At 39.5% G+C, this 18390-nt stretch overlaps 1 protein-coding gene across 1 annotated transcript in view; it reads right to left on the minus strand.

Moving 5' to 3' along the window:
* ARHGEF12 (Rho guanine nucleotide exchange factor 12) overlaps positions 1-18390 on the minus strand; it is a 148686-nt gene that overhangs the window by 46792 nt on the left and 83504 nt on the right. The window contains exons 5-11 of the mRNA XM_049778000.1: positions 10700-10798; positions 9391-9440; positions 6980-7037; positions 5798-5976; positions 4344-4421; positions 4037-4156; positions 1255-1395 (exon numbers count right to left, since the gene is read on the minus strand). Of these exons, the coding sequence (XP_049633957.1) occupies positions 1255-1395; positions 4037-4156; positions 4344-4421; positions 5798-5976; positions 6980-7037; positions 9391-9440; positions 10700-10798 (725 nt within the window). The remainder of the gene's footprint in view (positions 1-1254; positions 1396-4036; positions 4157-4343; positions 4422-5797; positions 5977-6979; positions 7038-9390; positions 9441-10699; positions 10799-18390) is intronic.

Genomic DNA, 18390 nt, shown 5'->3' on the forward strand with positions numbered 1-18390 from the left:
ATAGTCTGTATGCCCAATAAAATTTTACATTACAATTGAGGAATTTTTTTAATTTCATCAAATCATTTAGCCTATCCAACACTAAAACTCCTATTACCTTCTTTTAGAAAAAAAAAAAACCTCAAGTTTTATTATAGAAGGACTTAAGTCACTGGACTCACTAGTCTTCAAAAGACATCAAAAGATAATTTAAATGATGCTTAAACCAGGGGTCTTTTTTTTTTTACAAAAATGTTCAATGAGAGAAACTGTACACTATTAATTAGCATGTATGTGCATATACATACATGTAGTATAGTGTCAACAAAGTCACAAAAAGTAGTATCTTCTACAAGAAAAAGCACTCTATCTTCTATGATGGTATTATTTTTAGGAAGAGGAAGGTAAATGTTATTTCTAATCCATTAAATGATTTCATGAACCTACAATTTCACAATCATTTAGACTAGACTACTTTTTCCGTTGCATTCAAAAAAGGATAGAGATAGCACAGCAGTAGGGCGTTTGCATTGCACATGGCCGACATGGGATGCAGAGCCAGGAGTAACCTTATAGCCGCTGGGTGTGGCCCCAAAACCAAACCAAACCAAACAAAATGGATAATCAATAAGGCTATTGTTCCCATTATTGCTTACTACGTAATGTTAAGAGTGACCTCAGTGTCTATGTATTTATATATGACTATGTAAATACACAGTAAGCACAGCTTGTATTTAGTTCTATCATATTCAACTTAAAATATCTTCTTATCCTCCTAACAAATATCCGAGTTCATCTGGCAGTTTCTGGGTTAATCAGGAAAGTGTGACTAAACTTGGGCAATTAACTGCATCTATCCAATAGGAGGAAATCTTTTCCTCTGTGTAATGGCAAAATGCCCCATGATTCAAGACTGAGTCATTCTGACCACAAATGGAATATTAACATGCTCTCAGAGATATCAACAGTTGGCCTCCCCGTTCAGTAAGAAAGCTTGAGCACTAAAAACTTTCGTACCCACAAACAAGAATGACTGCTGGGAAATTCCATCTCCTCAAAAGAAACATTTGGCAATGAAGTCCTAAGGAAAAAGTGAACTCAGGAATTAAAAACCCAGATACGACAGTGGCCAAATTTTTCTGGCCAACAAACTGCTTCTCTTTGAAGACGGCAAAGATGACAAATTACTGGGAAAAAAATTTTAATTCACAAAACTTGAAATCTTAGAAAGAAGACACAGAGAACAGAATAGGATGAAAAATGAAGAACACTCACATCTGCATTATCACTACTGATTCGAGAAGTATCTCCACCACTGTAGTCCGTTCTTCCTAGTCCATCACCAGGCTCTGTTTCCATATCGCTGACTGCTAAAGCGTCACCTACAGGCTTGGGGGGCGTGACTATAGCTCCATCCTGAAAGAGATGAGATACACTCACATGAACATGCGTTTACAACTTTCAGTATTAACTGCACCAAGAAACAGCCAAACTACAATCTAAATGGAGACTGCTAGAAGCGTGGAGTGTATCAAGTGATCAAGAATGTGTTGGGGCAGGCGAGGTGGCGCTAGAGGTTAAGGTGTCTGCCTTGCAAGCACTAGCCAAGGAAGACAGTGGTTCGATCCCCCAGCGTCCCATATGGTCCCCCCAAGCCAGGGGCATAGCCAGGAGTAAACCCTGAGCATCAAACGGGTGTGGCCCAAAAACAAAAAACAAACAAAAAAGAATATGTTAACATCGTATGACTAAAAGTCACCTATCAACAACTTTTTACTATTAACTATATTATATATGAATTAAATATTATATATTCATATAATATATATCAATTAAATATTAAATACATTAAATATTAATATGTTAACGATATTTTAACTTTTTAACAACAACTTTTTTGTATCTCACGGTAATTTAATTTAAAAAATAAAGAAAGTTTTTAATATGTGTTTATGTATTCCATTAGTAAAAATATTTCACTCAGATGTTTAATCCATATTAATAAAAATCAAGTGAAAAGAATTACTGAATATGTAAAGTATTAAACACTGAAGGCATAAATTACCACTAATTCTGTGATGCTAAAACAGCAAAATTTAAAAGCAGGAAAGTGATTTTTTCCTTTTTAGTGAAGAGAATAAAACTTCAAACTTCCAAATGGAACAAAAAGATACAACAGTTTGTTAACATTTGTATTTCCTGCCCATTAGTAAAAATCATTACAATATAACTTCTTCTAGTCTTTCAATACTTGAGAATTTCAATAAGCTTCCAATTCTGGGACACAATACTGTAACGTAAATTGTTAAAGCTTGACATCAGGAACCACATTTTTACTATTCAGAGTAAGAATGTTGTCTTTGTTCAGTGATAAACAGCAACAACAACAACAACAAAACCTGTCAACATTCCTGATGCACAATATTCAAAATTCCCTAATATAGATAATGGGTCTGAAATAAAAAAGGAGAGCTGGGAAATATACTAAGTAGTTCAAAAACTGAGAAGACCTTCAAGAAAACCTTCTAGAAGCAGTTCAGGTTCTCATTTACTTCACTACATGTGGAATAATTTTGTTTTTGTTTTTGTTTTTGGGCTACACCTCGTGACGCTCAGGGATTACTCCTGGCTATGCGCTCAGAAATCACTCCTCGCTCGGGGGACCATATGGGATGCCAGGGGGGAATCAAACCACAGTCTATCCTAGGCTAGCGTGCAAAAGGCAAAATGCCCTGCCTACCGTTTGTGCCACCGCTCCAGCCCTTGAAATAATTTTTTAACTCTACAGTGAACAGATTATGGGGCTGGGGATATGGTTCAGTAGAAAAAGTGCAGGCCCCTCATGTGTGACACCTGGGTTCAAGCCTTAACAATGAAAGAAAGAAAAACCATGACTCAATAAGTAGTGCATCACAAAGATTTCTTTTCTTTCTATGATTTCATTTGCAGGCCCAATGGAGGAAGAAAGAAGATATCTCATCTGCTTTTACTAATTTTAAGTGGTATACACTATTTGCCTATTTTGCTTTAAAATGAAATATAAAGAATGTCTACTATTCTATATCTAAAGATTACAGTATATAAATCTGGTTTACATATATAAATACTGAGCTGTTATTTTTTTTGTTTTTGTTTTTTTGGAGTCACACCCGGCAGCGCTCAGGGGTTATTTCTTGCTCTATGCTCAGAAATTGCTCCTGGCAGGCTCAGGGGATCATATGAGATGTCGGCATTCGAACCACCGACCTTCTGCATGCAAGGCAAATGCCTTACCTCCATGCTATCTCTCCAGCCCCAGAGCTGTTATTTTTTGTTTGTTTGTTTTTGTTTTTGTTTTTTTTTGTTTTGGGGCCACACCCGGCATTGCTCAGGGTTTACTCCTGGCTGTCTGCTCAGAAAAACTCCTGGCAGGCACCGGGGACCATATGGGACACCGGGATTCGAACCAACCACCTTTGGTCCTGGATCGGCTGCTTGCAAGGCAAACGCCGCTGTGCTATCTCTCCGGGCCCAGAGCTGTTATTTTTAATGCTACTATTAGCTCCACAATGATTACCATGTATCATCCAACTAAAACTGGAATGGTTATTCAATAAACTTTGAATTCATCAGACTGAATTTGGATTTCAGGTCTATCACTTTTGAGCTACCTGCAATATATTCTGTTTCTGTCCATGTTTGTGTAAAATGGAAAACAACCTAAGTGGGTTAGACTAAATGGGAATATGCTTGTATACTTTATACTTCAGCACAAATCTTACATCCTACTTACTTTGCAATTCTCTTACAAACAATAAAATGAATCTCAAAAATGTAAATATATTTATCTAACTACATGTTAGCAGGTTTTCACATCAAAAGCACTCAATATTTAGAAAAAAAAATGAATGGAACAACGAAACACAGAAGCAACCAAAACAAGTCAACATTTCTTTCAGTTAATACTTATTTTTTATAACAATCTACACCGGGCATCCTGTTGGTCTATGACAGAGGAAAAAGGCAATTACAATATTCTCTGCCAAAATCTGGGTAGCACTTTGAACAACAATGCTACCTGAGCAGAGCCTGTGGCTTTGGATAACTGCTCTTGCAGCTGAGGGATGTGTTTCTTGGTCTCTTGGATCTCTTTGAGCAATCTTTGCGCAGGTGTTCGGCTGTAATCTTCCTGCAATAACTGAAAGTTATAAAAGTAGTTTGAGAATCAATAACTTCTACAATGAAATATCTTAATAAATTCCATTCTGAATCAAAGAGCTGCTGGCACCGATTACACTGTGGTGCAATTGTGCCTGTGATAAGTACTGACCCAACTGTGCCAATTTATGTTTGGACTTCCCTGCAGTCCCATTCTAATTTAGTACCTGTAGCCGTTCTTGCTCTTTCTGTAACATTTTTCTTAGAATTTCTACTTTCTGGTTATGAACCACATTATTTTCCTCCTAGAAAAAGATAAAAAATATATATATATATCAAAATTGTGAAATGAAGCTAAAATAAAGTAAAATTGAAGTTTTAGCTTTTCTAAATGTACCTTTTCTCAATCTAAATCTTTATATTTTCTTCAGTCCCAGTGGTTATGAATATAGGCTTTTGTTAGATAATTAAAATATAGGGTAAGAGGAAATTTCAAACTTTTCACTGTAACTTTTACTGAAGTTAAAACTAAGTTTCTAAAGAAAACACTAAATATTGATCTTGGTTGAAGAAATGAATTTTCTTAAGTATAGAATTGTATATTATTACTTTGGATCTTTGCTCTTACTCACATGAGTGGCTCAAATTCCTAGGACTTCCAATTTCACATATATTTTATTTTTCCTGTGGCATTATCACTGGTGGTATTGTGGGGCCACCCTTCATGGTGCTGAGAAGGCCATGTTGTGCAGGTGATGGAAATCAGGGCTACCCCAGCAAATTCTCTACCACCCGAGCCACATTCCTCAGCCCTACTTCAGTGATTAAGACCATTGCCAGTTCATCTCTATTTCACAAAATATTTCATCAAATTAGTCATCTAAAACTCCAGTTACGATCACATTATTCTTTCTCCTGTTTAAATTTTTTGATGGGTTTTTAATAATTACATGTATATTGGCCTGGAGATCCTGTTTGTGTTTTTTTTTTCCCCAGAATAGTTTTCCTGTTCTCAGGTTCATCTGCCACTACATATATCCTAACAGACATGCAACAAACAAGCACCTGGCCATATCCATCTCAACTACACCTGGTACTTTCTGGGCTATTTACCACATTTCTCTATCTGGGTTACTTTCTCCCCACTGCCATCACTTAATGTTATCTGTTTTTCATGACAATAAATAAATATAATATCCCATCAAACCCTGCCTTATCACAAATTGATGAACTTTCTCCCTCCTTTGGATCCAACATTCTGTCTTTGCAATATAACTTCTTGCACATGTGATTCAATCTCAAACAAAACTATACGAAGCACATATTATTTTTAAAAAATAGTATTTTTAGGCCCTGGGTTCACAGCAGCAAATTAGAAACACCTGTCTTCTTTTTTTTTTTTTTTTTTTTTGTTTACACCTGTCTTCTTAAAGTACACAAGCTATGATCCTTGGGGACATGAACACAGAATATCTTTATTATATATTTGTAGGAGCACCATTTTGTACAAGACATATTACTATGTCTCAATAAATCTGTTAATTCAATACTCTGTCACCATTCCAAATTATTCTATATGTTTTAACACTAAGTTATTATTGAGAATCTTCAACTTAAATTTCTCAGCTCAACACATAAAACCCTGGCAGAAGAGTGGTCCTCCTGGACATGGAAGCCTTACCCCCACGAGCACTGGATTAGTGATCCGCTCCATGTTCCCAGAGGCGCCCGGTGAGTGTGGGGACGTCAGGAGGGGAGACATATGTCCAGAGGCTGGTGGATCTACTTCGGACTCAGCGAGAGGAATCTGGGGCGACCCAGGAGGGCGTCCCTGAACAGTAAGAGCTACATAGGAACCAGCTGAAGACAGGGCAGTGGGAGAGAGGGGAGTGAAGGAAAAATAACAGTCAGGCATTCTTGCAGTGCACCCCGGCCTCATCTGCCCAGGAAAAACTACAGCTCAGCATCTGTCTCTAATGAATTGCCCACTTCGCTAAGACAGCAAGGTCATGTTCCATGACTTACCACTACTCAGAGGATCAGCCAGCTAAATGTATAACCCCCAAGAAGATTTTTAATTTAAATAGAGTCAGCTCCAGTCAGCCACTTAGTAATAGACTGAATTAACTTCTTAAGCATAATATTTTTGTTTGTTTTGTTTGCTTATTTTTGGGCCACACCCGGCGTTGTTCAGGGGTTACTCCTGGATATCTGCTCAGAAATAGCTCCTGGCAGGCACGGGGGACCATATGGGACGCCGGGATTCGAACCAACCACCTTAGGTCCTGGATCGGCTGCTTGCAAGGCAAACACCACTGTGCTATCTCTCCGGCTCCAAAGAAGCATATATTTTTAATGGTATTTTAGGATGCTACTAATTAGGCAAGATTAACAAATGTCCTAAAATATAATGATGCCGCATAAAATTAACAAAAATAATTCACAGTAACCTGGAGTGGAAAAACACACAGTAAACAGGAACTCCAGATTTCAAAAATTTGAAGAAATTCATTAAGCATATATTAGCATGAACGCATTGCTCCATCCAAGGGACTAAATCTAGTCTACAGATTATTTTGACAAATCACAATTTATTGAAGCAATCACAACCAGTCATTTGGTGTTTGTTTGCCAAAATAATCTGTCAGCCATGTGCAAGGCAAGCACCTTACTCCCATATGATCTCTACAGCTCATGCCCAGACATTTTACTGAGCATTTATAGCTGTTCTCTAGCTTTAAAGACAGAATCTAGTAGAATGCCATATGGCCCACAAAGTCTAATATATTTTTTGACAGGCCTACTAAAGAAAATTATTAAAGGTGTCAGAAAACTACTGAAACTAAAAATAACCATCACCTACATTTGATTAGCTTCACCACCTCCAAGTGATTTGAATGAGTCACCAGAGTTCCATTCACCTGTAAGAAGATGAAAGTAGAGTTTGCTAGATACTTTATATAGAGATAAACTATAGAAACAATTACATCTAGTACAACCGATAAAAACAGTAAATGAACCGTACTAAAATATGTATGTGTTTGGTTGACATATGTATGTGTGTATATATATATATAGATAGATAGATAGATAGATAGATAGATATAGATATAGATATATTCAACTTGATATTTCTTTTTCCACTAGTCTATAGGGCAGTGTTTCACTTAGAGTCATATGGCCCAACAGTCCCCAGGATAATACAAGGGAACCAATAGATGAAAATCCCATAAAAGGATGGTCACAGCATGAGATGAGGGGGCCAAACAGTAGGATAGGGGGTACCACAGAAAGAAAGAAAGATTGGAAGGGGGCCCTGATCAAAAAAAATTTAAGAAACACTGCTATAGGCTGGCCTAAGGACATTACATTTTACAAGAACAATTGACAAATAAGCCAAGAAACACATTTACAAATGTTTCACAATGAGGAACTCTTGCAAAAAGAAAGGCTTCCAGGCTTTTAATTAAGAATTGTTGATTTGGGGCCGGCGAGGTGGCGCTAGAGGTAAGGTGTCTGCCTTGCAAGCGCTAGCCAAAGATCAGGACAACGGTTCGATCCCCCGGTGTCCCATATGGTCCCCCCAAGCCAGGGGCAATTTCTGAGCGCTTAGCCAGGAATAACCCCTGAGCACCAAACGGGTGTGGCCCGGAAAAAAAAAAAAAAGAATTGTTGATTTGTAAAAATCACAATAAATACTTACAAAAATAAAAACATTAAATTGTGGACATTATAAAAATAATCTAATTTTATTTTATTTTGAGGACTTAATTTTAAAAAATTTTTATTGATTGGTTTTTTTTCTTAGAAAAAAATTAATTTGGGGGCTGAAGCAATAGCACAGTGAAGCCTTGCATACAGCCGAACCAGCATCTATCCCCGGCATCCCATGTGGTGCCCTGAGCTTGTCAGTAATAATTTCTGAGCACAGAGCCAGGAATAACCCCTGAGCACTGCCAGGTAAATACAAATAAAATAATTTAAAAAAATATTAATGTGGAATAAGATTATCTTTATAACAATGAGTTACTCTGCTATCCAAGAACCTATCTGACATTTCACTTGTTAATAAATGAATATGTGACCCTTCAGTAAAGGTAAATGGTCCTTTTTTAGTGTGAAATGAGTTTCCATAATCAACAAATCTGTCACATGTTGCATGGGCCCACCCAGGGACAACAAATGTAGTGAAACATTATAATTAGTAATTATGTACTTCCTGTATGTTAGGAGCTATAATTTGAGGTAGATATCCCCATTTTATAGATGAAAATGTGGGTTAGAGTTCAAATAAGATTAAAAGCAGGGCCCAAGATATAGCTTGGTGGTAGATCAAATGCCTTGTATTTGTCCACCCAGGGATAACAAATGTATCAGAGAGTGAGTGAGAAAGAGAGGGGAAAGATAGTGGGTGGGTGGGGGGGGGAGAGAGAGAGAGAGAGAGAGAGAGAGAGAGAGAGAGAGAGAGAGAGAGAGAGAGAGAAGAGAGAAGAAGAGAGAAAGAAAGAGAGAAAGAAAGAAAGAGAGAAAGAAAGAAAGAAAGAAAGAAAGAAAGAAAGAAGAAAGAAAGAAAGAAAGAAAGAAAGAAAGAAAGAAAGAAAGAAAGAAAGAAAGAAAGAAAGAAAGAAAGAAAGAAAGAAAGAAAGAGAAAGAGAGGAGAATGAGAGGAAAGGGAGAGAGAGAGAGAGAGAGAGAGAGAGAGAGAGAGAGAGAGAGAGAGAGAGAGAGAGAGAGAGAGAGAGACAGCCATCTGGGTCAGCCAAGCCCTTTGGGCCTCCTAGAACCCCTCCTAACCTGAAGACTCTCCCCTGATTTTTTCCTGGGCCCCCTTTCTAACCACCTGGCTTCTCCTTTTATATGCAGTCAGCTGAAAGTTACAGGGGGACAGGTCCCAGTCCACTGAGAGTTACAAGGGGTCATCATCACCCCTTAAAAATATATTGACATTTATACAGTAACAACATGTCTTCAACAGCTTCTCATGTAAATTCTATTGAGCACCTGAAAAGAAAACTCAGTGGTCAGGGTCACATGCTTTGCATGAGCTGGATCTGAGTTTGAACTCTGGTCCCAAGTACTGACAGGAGTAGCCCTAGAGGGCCCTGGAAGGCCCCAGGCTCTGGATTATGTTTCCATAACATAAAAGCAACTGGAATCGTTGGCAGAAAATCACTGGAAGGGACTATAACATATCCTCATTTCTAAATACTCAAAATATAATAAATAAGTACTATTTTAAAATGCAACCAGAAATTCCAGTAGCCTTTTGCTTACCTTGATGATTCGATCACCTGTCTGAACCCCAGCCCGCATGGCTGCTCCATCTGGAAGAGAAAGTCATTACTTAAAATGCAATTCATTTGGGGGCAGGGGAGATAGCATGGAGGTAAAGCGTTTGCCTTGCATGTGGAAGTTCGGTGGTTCGAATCCCGGCATCCCATATGGTACCCTGAGACTTCCAGGAGCGACTTCTGAGCATAGAGCCAGGAGTAACCCCTGAGCGTGGTTGGGTGTGACCCAAAAACAACAACAACAAAAAATGAAATTCATTTGTCTACACTGGTCATCTTAAAAGGTTAAAAACATGCAAGTCAGTATATCACAATGGTTTCAATAAGATAATTTTTTTTAAAAAAAAAAAGTAAAATCAGACTTTAAACAAAATTCAATTCCTGTCATTCATTAGGTATTTAATTTCGAATCATGCCTCCCTGTCTCTCTTTCTTTTGGTAGCAAGGATTAAGTCATGTCTCCAAACAGAAGGCATTTGATCTACCATTGAGCCATATCCCTTGCCCTGCTTTTAATCTTACATTAACTCTAATCCTCATTCTCATCTATAAAATGGGAATACTTAACTCAAATTATAGCTCCTAACATACAGAAAGTATTCAATTGTGCTAATAGCTATTGAAGGTATTACTATTTTCAATTAGGAAAAAGGGCAGATGGTTTTGAGCCTCAGCCATATATATTTAAGTTTTGAGGCCACACCCACCCAGCAGTGCTCAGAATTTAGTCTTGGCTCTGTGCTTAGAAATCACTCCTGCTGGCTGTATATAAGGCAAAAGCCCTACCCACAGTAGGGCCCCAACCTTTCTCTCTGGCCCCAAGCCTTTTCTATCTTTTTGTTGTTGCTGTTGTTGTTTTTGTGGGGGGTCCACACCCATCAGCACTCAGGGGTTATTCCTGGCTCAGAAATCACTCCTGGCAGGCTCGGGGAACCATAATGGGATGCCAGAGATTGAACTGGATCCGTCCCAGGTCATCCACATAAAGGCAAACACCCTACCACTGTGTTATCACTCTGGTCCCGCCTTTTCTATTATTTTTTAGACATTTTTTTTTTACAAAAACATCTCTACTGCCATGAAATTTTGCAAACTTTCTTCAGGGATAATGCAGAAAGTATGATGGCCAAGGAATCTTATTATTTCTCAAACTATGTAAAAACAGCTCTCTATCAATTTGGGGCAAATGAATAACTTATAATTATACAAACAAATCTAGCACAATAGGCCACACAGCCTGCAATCTAGAAATGAGTGAAGCTTCCCAAAAGCTCTTGAGAAAAATGCCTTGCCTTCTTTGACAGACTGCACGAAGACAGGATTGTCCCCACTGACCGTCAGCCCAAATCCGTTGTCATCCTTCTGGATGATCACGCAACGCTGAACGAGGCCTACACAAGAATCACGGGGTGGAGGGAGAAGAAGAGAAAAAGAGAAAACAATGCAACAATTACATATTAGCAGTGGGTCGCATTCAGTAAGCCCAAGAAACACGCAAATCCCCATCCATAAAATCAGAGCACAAACCCCAGACACAAAAGAAACACCAGAATATCTTAGTCCTGGGAGCTGGTTTCTCACTGGGGAGGTGGAATGCAGTTGCTTCCAAACTGAAAACAGCTACAACAAACTGGAAAAGGTGAAGTCTAAAAGAGGGAGAGTTGAAATGAAGGGCCAATCATTTTGATACTATTTCTGACATAAATTTCTCCTCCATGGATGTTTATTGGTGTTGTGATTGGTACTTAATAACCCCCCCCCCACCACCACACACACACAGAAAGCAGACATTTGGCATATGTGGCTAGGAGTAGTCCATGAATTTCTAGAGAAATTCAATCTCACTCCCTCTTCGGAAAATGTACCCAGAGAAAGAGACAGGAAGGAAGTGCTTGCAAAGCGCCCGCAACTCTTCTCTATAAAGGGAGAGAAAAGGGGAACAGTTCAAAGGGAAGAGAGACCCTGCTCAGAGGAAAAATAAACAGAAAGGAGAGATAAAAGATAGAATCTGTGAACACAAACAATTCTTTCACCTGCCTCATATACTTACCTGATTTCAAGAGGCATATGTTTCCCTTCTAGTTAAACAGCAAGTGAAAATTGTCAAGGCCAGGTGAGAGGGGAAAAAGGGCCACAGCCACAGAAACAGGCATGGCCAGGACAGAGTCTGGATGAGTGCCCAGGACTGTTTAGCAAAGATCAGATCTGAAGACCCAGGACTCTGTGTTAGCCAAGACTAGCTGAATCTGAATATTTCATCAAATACCAGTATACAAAACATGTATAACAACACAAGTAGAAAGATAATTAGAAAAATTAAAACTTCAAAATAAACCTTTTTCAATTTAGGGCCGCAATCTTTTAAATAAGTCTGATTTATGAAATAACAGGTATGTTAAAGGGCACACATTAATGACAATATATACATATATATCTTCTTAGTACACATACCTAAATGTGTATACATATCTATACGTTTTTCTTGCTGTTAATGAAATGTCCTATGTGAGTAAGCCTACTGTAAATGAAAAACTGGAATAACTGGATCCCAGTATGGAAAATACAAACCTTGAATTCATAATCCTATACAACTGTCAACTTAAAAACATTTTCTAAAGACAATGATAAGAAAATAAAAAGGCAAGCTACAGACTGGAAGAAGATATTCACAATATAAATATAGGAAATTACTCAAATCCACATTATACAAATCAAAAATGAAATGAAAGCCAACTCTACAACAGTATTGGAGAACAAGTTCTAAAAAGGACAACAAATAAATGAAAAAGATGAAAAGGATGACAGATTTGAATCAAGGAAGTACAAAATAAGTTAAATTGATTGCAGACAATATGCAAAAGTGTTCAATATCTCAGTTAGTAAGAAAACATTAATAAGGGGCCAGAGAGATAGCATGGAGGTAAGGCGTTTGCCTTTCATGCAGGACAGTGGCTTGAATCCCGGCATCCCATATGGTCCCCTGTACCTGCCAGGGCCGATTTCTGAGCCTAGAGCCAGGAATAACCCCTGCGCACTGCCGAGTGTGACCCAAAAACAAAACAAAAAAAAAAAAAGAAAGAAAGAAAAAGAAAAAAAGAAAAGAAAACATAAAACCATGATGGGATACTGCTATACACTAATAGGAGTAGCTAAAAACAAAGGCTGATGTAGTGTCAGCAAGGATGTTCTCACACATTGCTGTAGTAGAGTAAGATGGCACAAATTCTTTGAGAAATAGTTTGGGATTTTCTCACTGAGGTAAGTAATTTGCAATTAATGCTGATTTCACTCCCATGGAAAGGAAAGAAAACTCATGCCCATATGTCCTAGTAGACATCATGGCCACACTGAATATATTCACTTGTCAAAACTCATCAAGCACTTAAATGCTACTTAACACAGGGGCCTCTTAAGTAAATTGTACCTCAAGAAAGCTCAGTTTCAACATTAATATAGGACCAGCGCTAGCAGTGACCCCTGAGTACTGAAGCTGGGGTAGGCACAGCACCAACAGGGGTGCTCCCCACAAAAAAGAAACAAAACACATTAACCCTCCATTCTAGAGACCATTAACACTAACACTAGTTGAAATCACATTTCTACCATTCACAGGACAAGTGTTCTGTGTGCTCTATCTGTTGTTTTTGGAGCCTCCCTAGTAGGCAGCAGGTCCTGATGACTTAGTGTCTGAGAAATCAGGCAGTACTGGGGATTGAACTTGGAGTCTTGTGTATGTATGCCAGGCAGGTAATCCAATCCTCTGAGTTAATTCCTTGACTCCCAAAAATATTGTGAACCCATAAGAACTCACTCTTTTTATTTTACTACTTATTGCTTCCTTCTAATGATTAGGAACACTATAAACAGCAAATGGGTAATAATACATAGGACAGAAGGTAAAGGGCATTCTGTATAAATTCCTAGTATAAAATAGAATCAATCTAAAATTCAGAGAACCTCAAGATACAAAGACATTGTTTTAGGAAGTTGGACAGAGAGTCCAGAGGGCAGAGGGTGTTTGCCATGCATGTGGCTGCCCCAGATTTGATCCCCAGCACCCCCAAGCTCTGCCAGGAGTGAGTCCTAAATGAAGAATTGAATTAAGCCCTGATCATGGATAGCCATGTGTGGCCCTAAAAAGAAAGGACGGAAGGAGAAAGGAAGAAAGGGAGGAGGAAAGAGGGGGAGGAAGGAAGGAAGGAAGGAAGGAAGGAAGGAAGGAAGGAAGGAAGGAAGGAAGGAAGGAAGGAAGGAAGGAAGGAAGGAAGGAAGGAAGGAAGGAAGGAAGGAAGGAAGGAAGGAAGGAAGGAAGGAAGGAAGGAAGGAAGGTAGGTAGGTAGGTAGGTAGGTAGGTAGGTAGGTAGGTAGGTAGGAAGGAAGGGCTTCCCTACTGTGTATCCCCAGCCTAACCTGCCCCGAGACCTTCTTGGGCAGTTTTCTCGGTCTGGTTAGAAAGGGTGCCTGTGAGAAATGAAGATAATTAGGGCAAATTAAGTGCTTTGCTAGGCTTACTTATTTGAATTTAAATTTACATGTATGTGTATGTATGTGTGTGTGTGTGTGTGTGTGTGTGTGTGTGTGTGTGTGTGTGTGTGTGTGTATAGTCTAATTCTTTACCTCAAAACACCTAAGAGTTTATCAATGTCATGAACTATTTGGCCTTGGATTTTCCTACTTAGAAATAATTCCACATGGGACCAGAGCGATAGCACAGCAGTAGGGTGTTTGCCTTGCATGTGGCCAACTGGGATGAACCCAGGTTCAATCCCCTGCATCCCATATGGTCCCCCATCCCTGCAAGGAACAATTTCTGAGAGCAGAGCTAGGAGGAATCCCTGAGCATTATCAGGTGCCCCCCCCCAAAAAAAGAAAGAATTCCACAATCCAGGCTTACAGCTAAAATCAATGAAACATGCTCAGTAGGAGGACCCAAGGATGTGGCTCACATGGTAGCCACATGCCTTGCACATGTGTGCTGGTCATGTCTTGATCCCCTGTACCAGCACTGCTGGCTGAGGCCCTGGTGGTCCATGGCACTGGAAACAAGAAATGTTTTTGTGTTCATGCTTTGAACATTTGTCCACTAGTGGTGCAAATGTTCAGTGTGGGGCTCATGCCTAATTTATGTCTTCACCTAAGTTCTGTTTTGCTTAAAGACAAGCAAATGAGTTTGGGGTAAAGCAGAAAAAGAAGGGACATTTTACAGAGCCAGGCTTCTGTGATGGAAGAGGTGAAACAACAGGAGGCCTAGAGAAGTGAACCCACACTTCCTAGAAGCTCCTTTTGTAGCTCAGGCTGGGTAGGCAGGTGATTGGCCCTACCAGACTCTGACTGCAGTTCTTTATACCCACAATCTTAGGCCCTGGACCAGACCAACAGTACAGTGTGTAGGGCGCTTGCCTTACATACAGGGCCCTTGCCTTTTATATGGCCGACCCTAGGCATCCAATATGGTCTGCTGCAAGTATTGCTGGATGTGGCACAAAAACAAATCAAAACAAAGAGTCTTAGCCCCCCTCCAGGATCTCTATGTGCTCTCATTCTCTCACTAAACTAGATGGTCCACAAGTGCAGGCCCTCTACCTTGTTGATCTTATCACAAACTCGGCACATTCTAGCGCAGAAGAATGCTTTAAATTGCTAATGAATGAATACAAATCATAATTTTAGAGGATCTGGATGAAGGGAAGCTCAGAAAGGAGCTGATCAGATCAAAGGAACAGGGGGGATACCTTAGAGCCAGCAATTTTAGCAAACATACCTAGGGTTCTAACTCACCACTAAGAATTAAGAATTGAATAAATATATTATAAATACATCAGAATACTGCATACCTGTTTTTGCCAACTCAAAATTATTTCACTCTAATAACTCCGTGTTACTTCTGCATCAAAGGACACGAAAAAATATAGGTTAAAGGAGCAAAGGGGAAAGAGCTATGTATACATTTATGCATCTTTCACCCATCACTCCCAACTCTATTCCATTTATCATTACTCTGTTAGCAAAGAACACATGTCCAAATAATAGCTGCACAAAATTTAAAAACAACAACCTTACACAGAGCTGGCTCAGAACCAAGGGAATTCAAACAGTGGCACTGCTCTATCCTCTGAAATCGATGCTAACTGCATATCCTTCAAAATTCAGAAATCCAAGTCTAAGGTACTTAGCTCAATTGTGATTTTTCTCTGCAAATCCAAATGAAATGTGTTTTCCTTTTTCTGGAGAGAAACATTCCACTTATTATAGACCAGAAGTTATGTTAAACACCCTCCAGAAACAATAAAGTCCATGCTTACCACTAAAAGCACCAATACAGACTAAATTTTTATCTTACCTTTGAAATGCCCCATTTTACAAAGAAAAAAGGGCAACATATTGGTTTTAGCAATACTGTATTGATATTGTCTAGAAAGCCAGTTTGTCAGCTTGGTGAGGAAGGAATAAAGAAAGAAGAAAAAGACTAAATCACAGCAGGGAAGACAATAGAAAAAAAAAAAACCCAAACAAGGAAAACATCACCAGAGTCTACTTATGAAACACAGTACTTAATGGACGATAGATGTTTTATGTCAGAAAGGAAAAGAGCAAAAAGCAGGCTCCAAAGAAGCCATTTTAAAAGTTTACTTTTTTTTTTATTTATTTTTTTTTTTTAAGGACCACACCTGGCAGTGCTCAGGGGTTATTCCTGGCTCTGTGCTCAGAAATCACTCCTGGCAGGCTGGGGGTGGGTGGGGTGGAGGGACTCCATATGGGATGCCAGGGATTAAACCTGGGTCCATCCCAGGTTGGCCACATGCAAGGCAAACATCCCACCACTGTGCTATCACTCCGGCTCTATATATTATATTATATATTTTAAAGCCAACAACTTTTACTTCTGTTCCTATCTCAAAGAATAGGGATGAGCACCTATGGGTCAGACCCCAAAAGGCGACTGTCTGCATGTTGCTCTATTTACTCCTGGGGAATGCTGAAACTCCACTTCCCCAGCTGTAGCTGCAGCAGCTACACTAGCTTGATGCCCCCTGAAGGCGCATCCCTGGGCAAACTTGGCACAGTCCGGAGGACAGCAGGAGCAGCACCTTTTCTTGGAAGAGGTGCACTTGTAGTCTTTATGCCTTGTCTTCGAAGAGACACTTGGGTCCATTTGGTAGAGCAGTGAGGATGGAGGCTGGTGGGGCAAAGATGGCAAGGATGCAGTTGGTATCAGAAGGACTTATTCTATGATTTTTGTTTGATTTTGTTTTGGGATGACACCTAGCAATGCTTGGGGTTACTCCTAACTCAGTGCTCCAGAAATGTCTAGTGGCAGTGTTGGGGGACCATATGGAATGCCAGGGATCAAACCCGGGTAAGCCACGTGCAAAAACCACCCTCACTCCCACCCCCGTAAGCTGTGCAATCACTCCAGCCCCCTATTCTATGAATTTTAGACAGATGTTCCACCTGGCAGAGCTGGGGGGCCATGGAGGCTAGACTGAATGTGTGGAGAGGAGTGCAGTATAGGAATGAAACTCAGGGATTACATGTGCAAAACACCTGCTTGATCTAAGTCCTTACAAAGGGAACTTAAAATAAATCTTCCTCAATTGCTTTTTAAAAAAAAAAATAGTAAAATTATAGCCCTGAAAACTATCCAAAATTGAGAAACGATTCTATAGAAGGTCACTAACCATCTGCCCCAATTAAATTTCAACTAAAATGCTTTTAGTTCTTAAGTTACAAACAGAATTTTAGGTATTTCCTGTCCATTTTTGTTAGTTTGGTTTCTGGCAGTGCCAGGAATCAAACTCATGGCCTCATATGTGCAAGGTAAGAAAGCTATCCATGTCAAATCACCCCATTCTTATCTTGTCATTTAAGGATCATGTTTCATCTGGTTCTGATCATAGTTATTTTCATTTCAGGGAAGTACAAAGATTTATATCAAATGTATGGAACTGTCATTCTTTTTCTACATTATCCTTCCTAACAAAAGATTTCTTGTTATAAGCATGTGATTTTGAAAGCCGCATAAAACGGCCAATCCCTTCCCAAAAGAGGTTGTTCTTGTTTTTTTTTTGTTTTGTTTTGTTTTGTTTTGGGGATTTTTTGGGTTTTTGTTTTAGAACCATACTAGGCGGTGCTCAGAGGTTACTCCTGGCACTGTATTCAGAAATCACTCTTGGCAGTTTTGGGGTACTATATGGGATGCCCAGGGATCAAACACGGGTCAGCTGCATGCAAGGCAAACACTCTACCCACTGTGCTATCACTCTGGCCCCAAGAGCTGTATTTTGAAAATAAAAAATTATGAAGTCTTTGTAAAGCTTTGTAAAGAAAGTCAAAAAACCATTCTGGAAATGCTGACCAAGTAAATACTCTTCAGCTTCATGGCACCATCAGTGAAAGAAGGACACAGTTAGTGGGCCAAGGAGGAAGTGAGTGAGCACAGGGTGGTAGCTGCACAGAGGTAGGCCTTCACTGTCTTACCCTCTGCACCAACCTCAGTGCATGCGCTAGTGTGCATTTACTTTCCTCACCTTCCATTTCACTGCATGACCAAACTTCTCTCTGTCTCACCTCTTAAGAATTAGCTACAGGGAAGGGTGTGGAGAAAGGCCATGTGCAACCCCATAAAAAGAGCTCATTTTTAAACTGCTGCCAGACATACATGTTTTATGAGTAAGACCTCAGATAATCCTTTGATTAAGAAGCTTCTTGATTCTGAAAGCAAGAGGCTGCCAAACCAGAGGAGAGCAGTTCCAAGTCTGCTGATTTCATTCTTTTAGACTCTTTACATGCAAGAAGAAATCTCTATTAACTTTCGCTTCACCTTAAAAAAAATTTTTTTTGAAAGAGCAGGAAAAATCCAATCAAGATGAGTGGAGATTTGAGTCCATTGATTCTCTTTTACTGACATAATTCAATCCCAACCTCAACAACCAGTCCTTCAACACTTACTTAGTGGACTGTCTCCAGTGTGTCCAGCTCTGGC

Source organism: Suncus etruscus, chromosome 8 (assembly GCF_024139225.1).
Source record: "Suncus etruscus isolate mSunEtr1 chromosome 8, mSunEtr1.pri.cur, whole genome shotgun sequence".
Classification (NCBI taxonomy): domain Eukaryota; kingdom Metazoa; phylum Chordata; class Mammalia; order Eulipotyphla; family Soricidae; genus Suncus; species Suncus etruscus.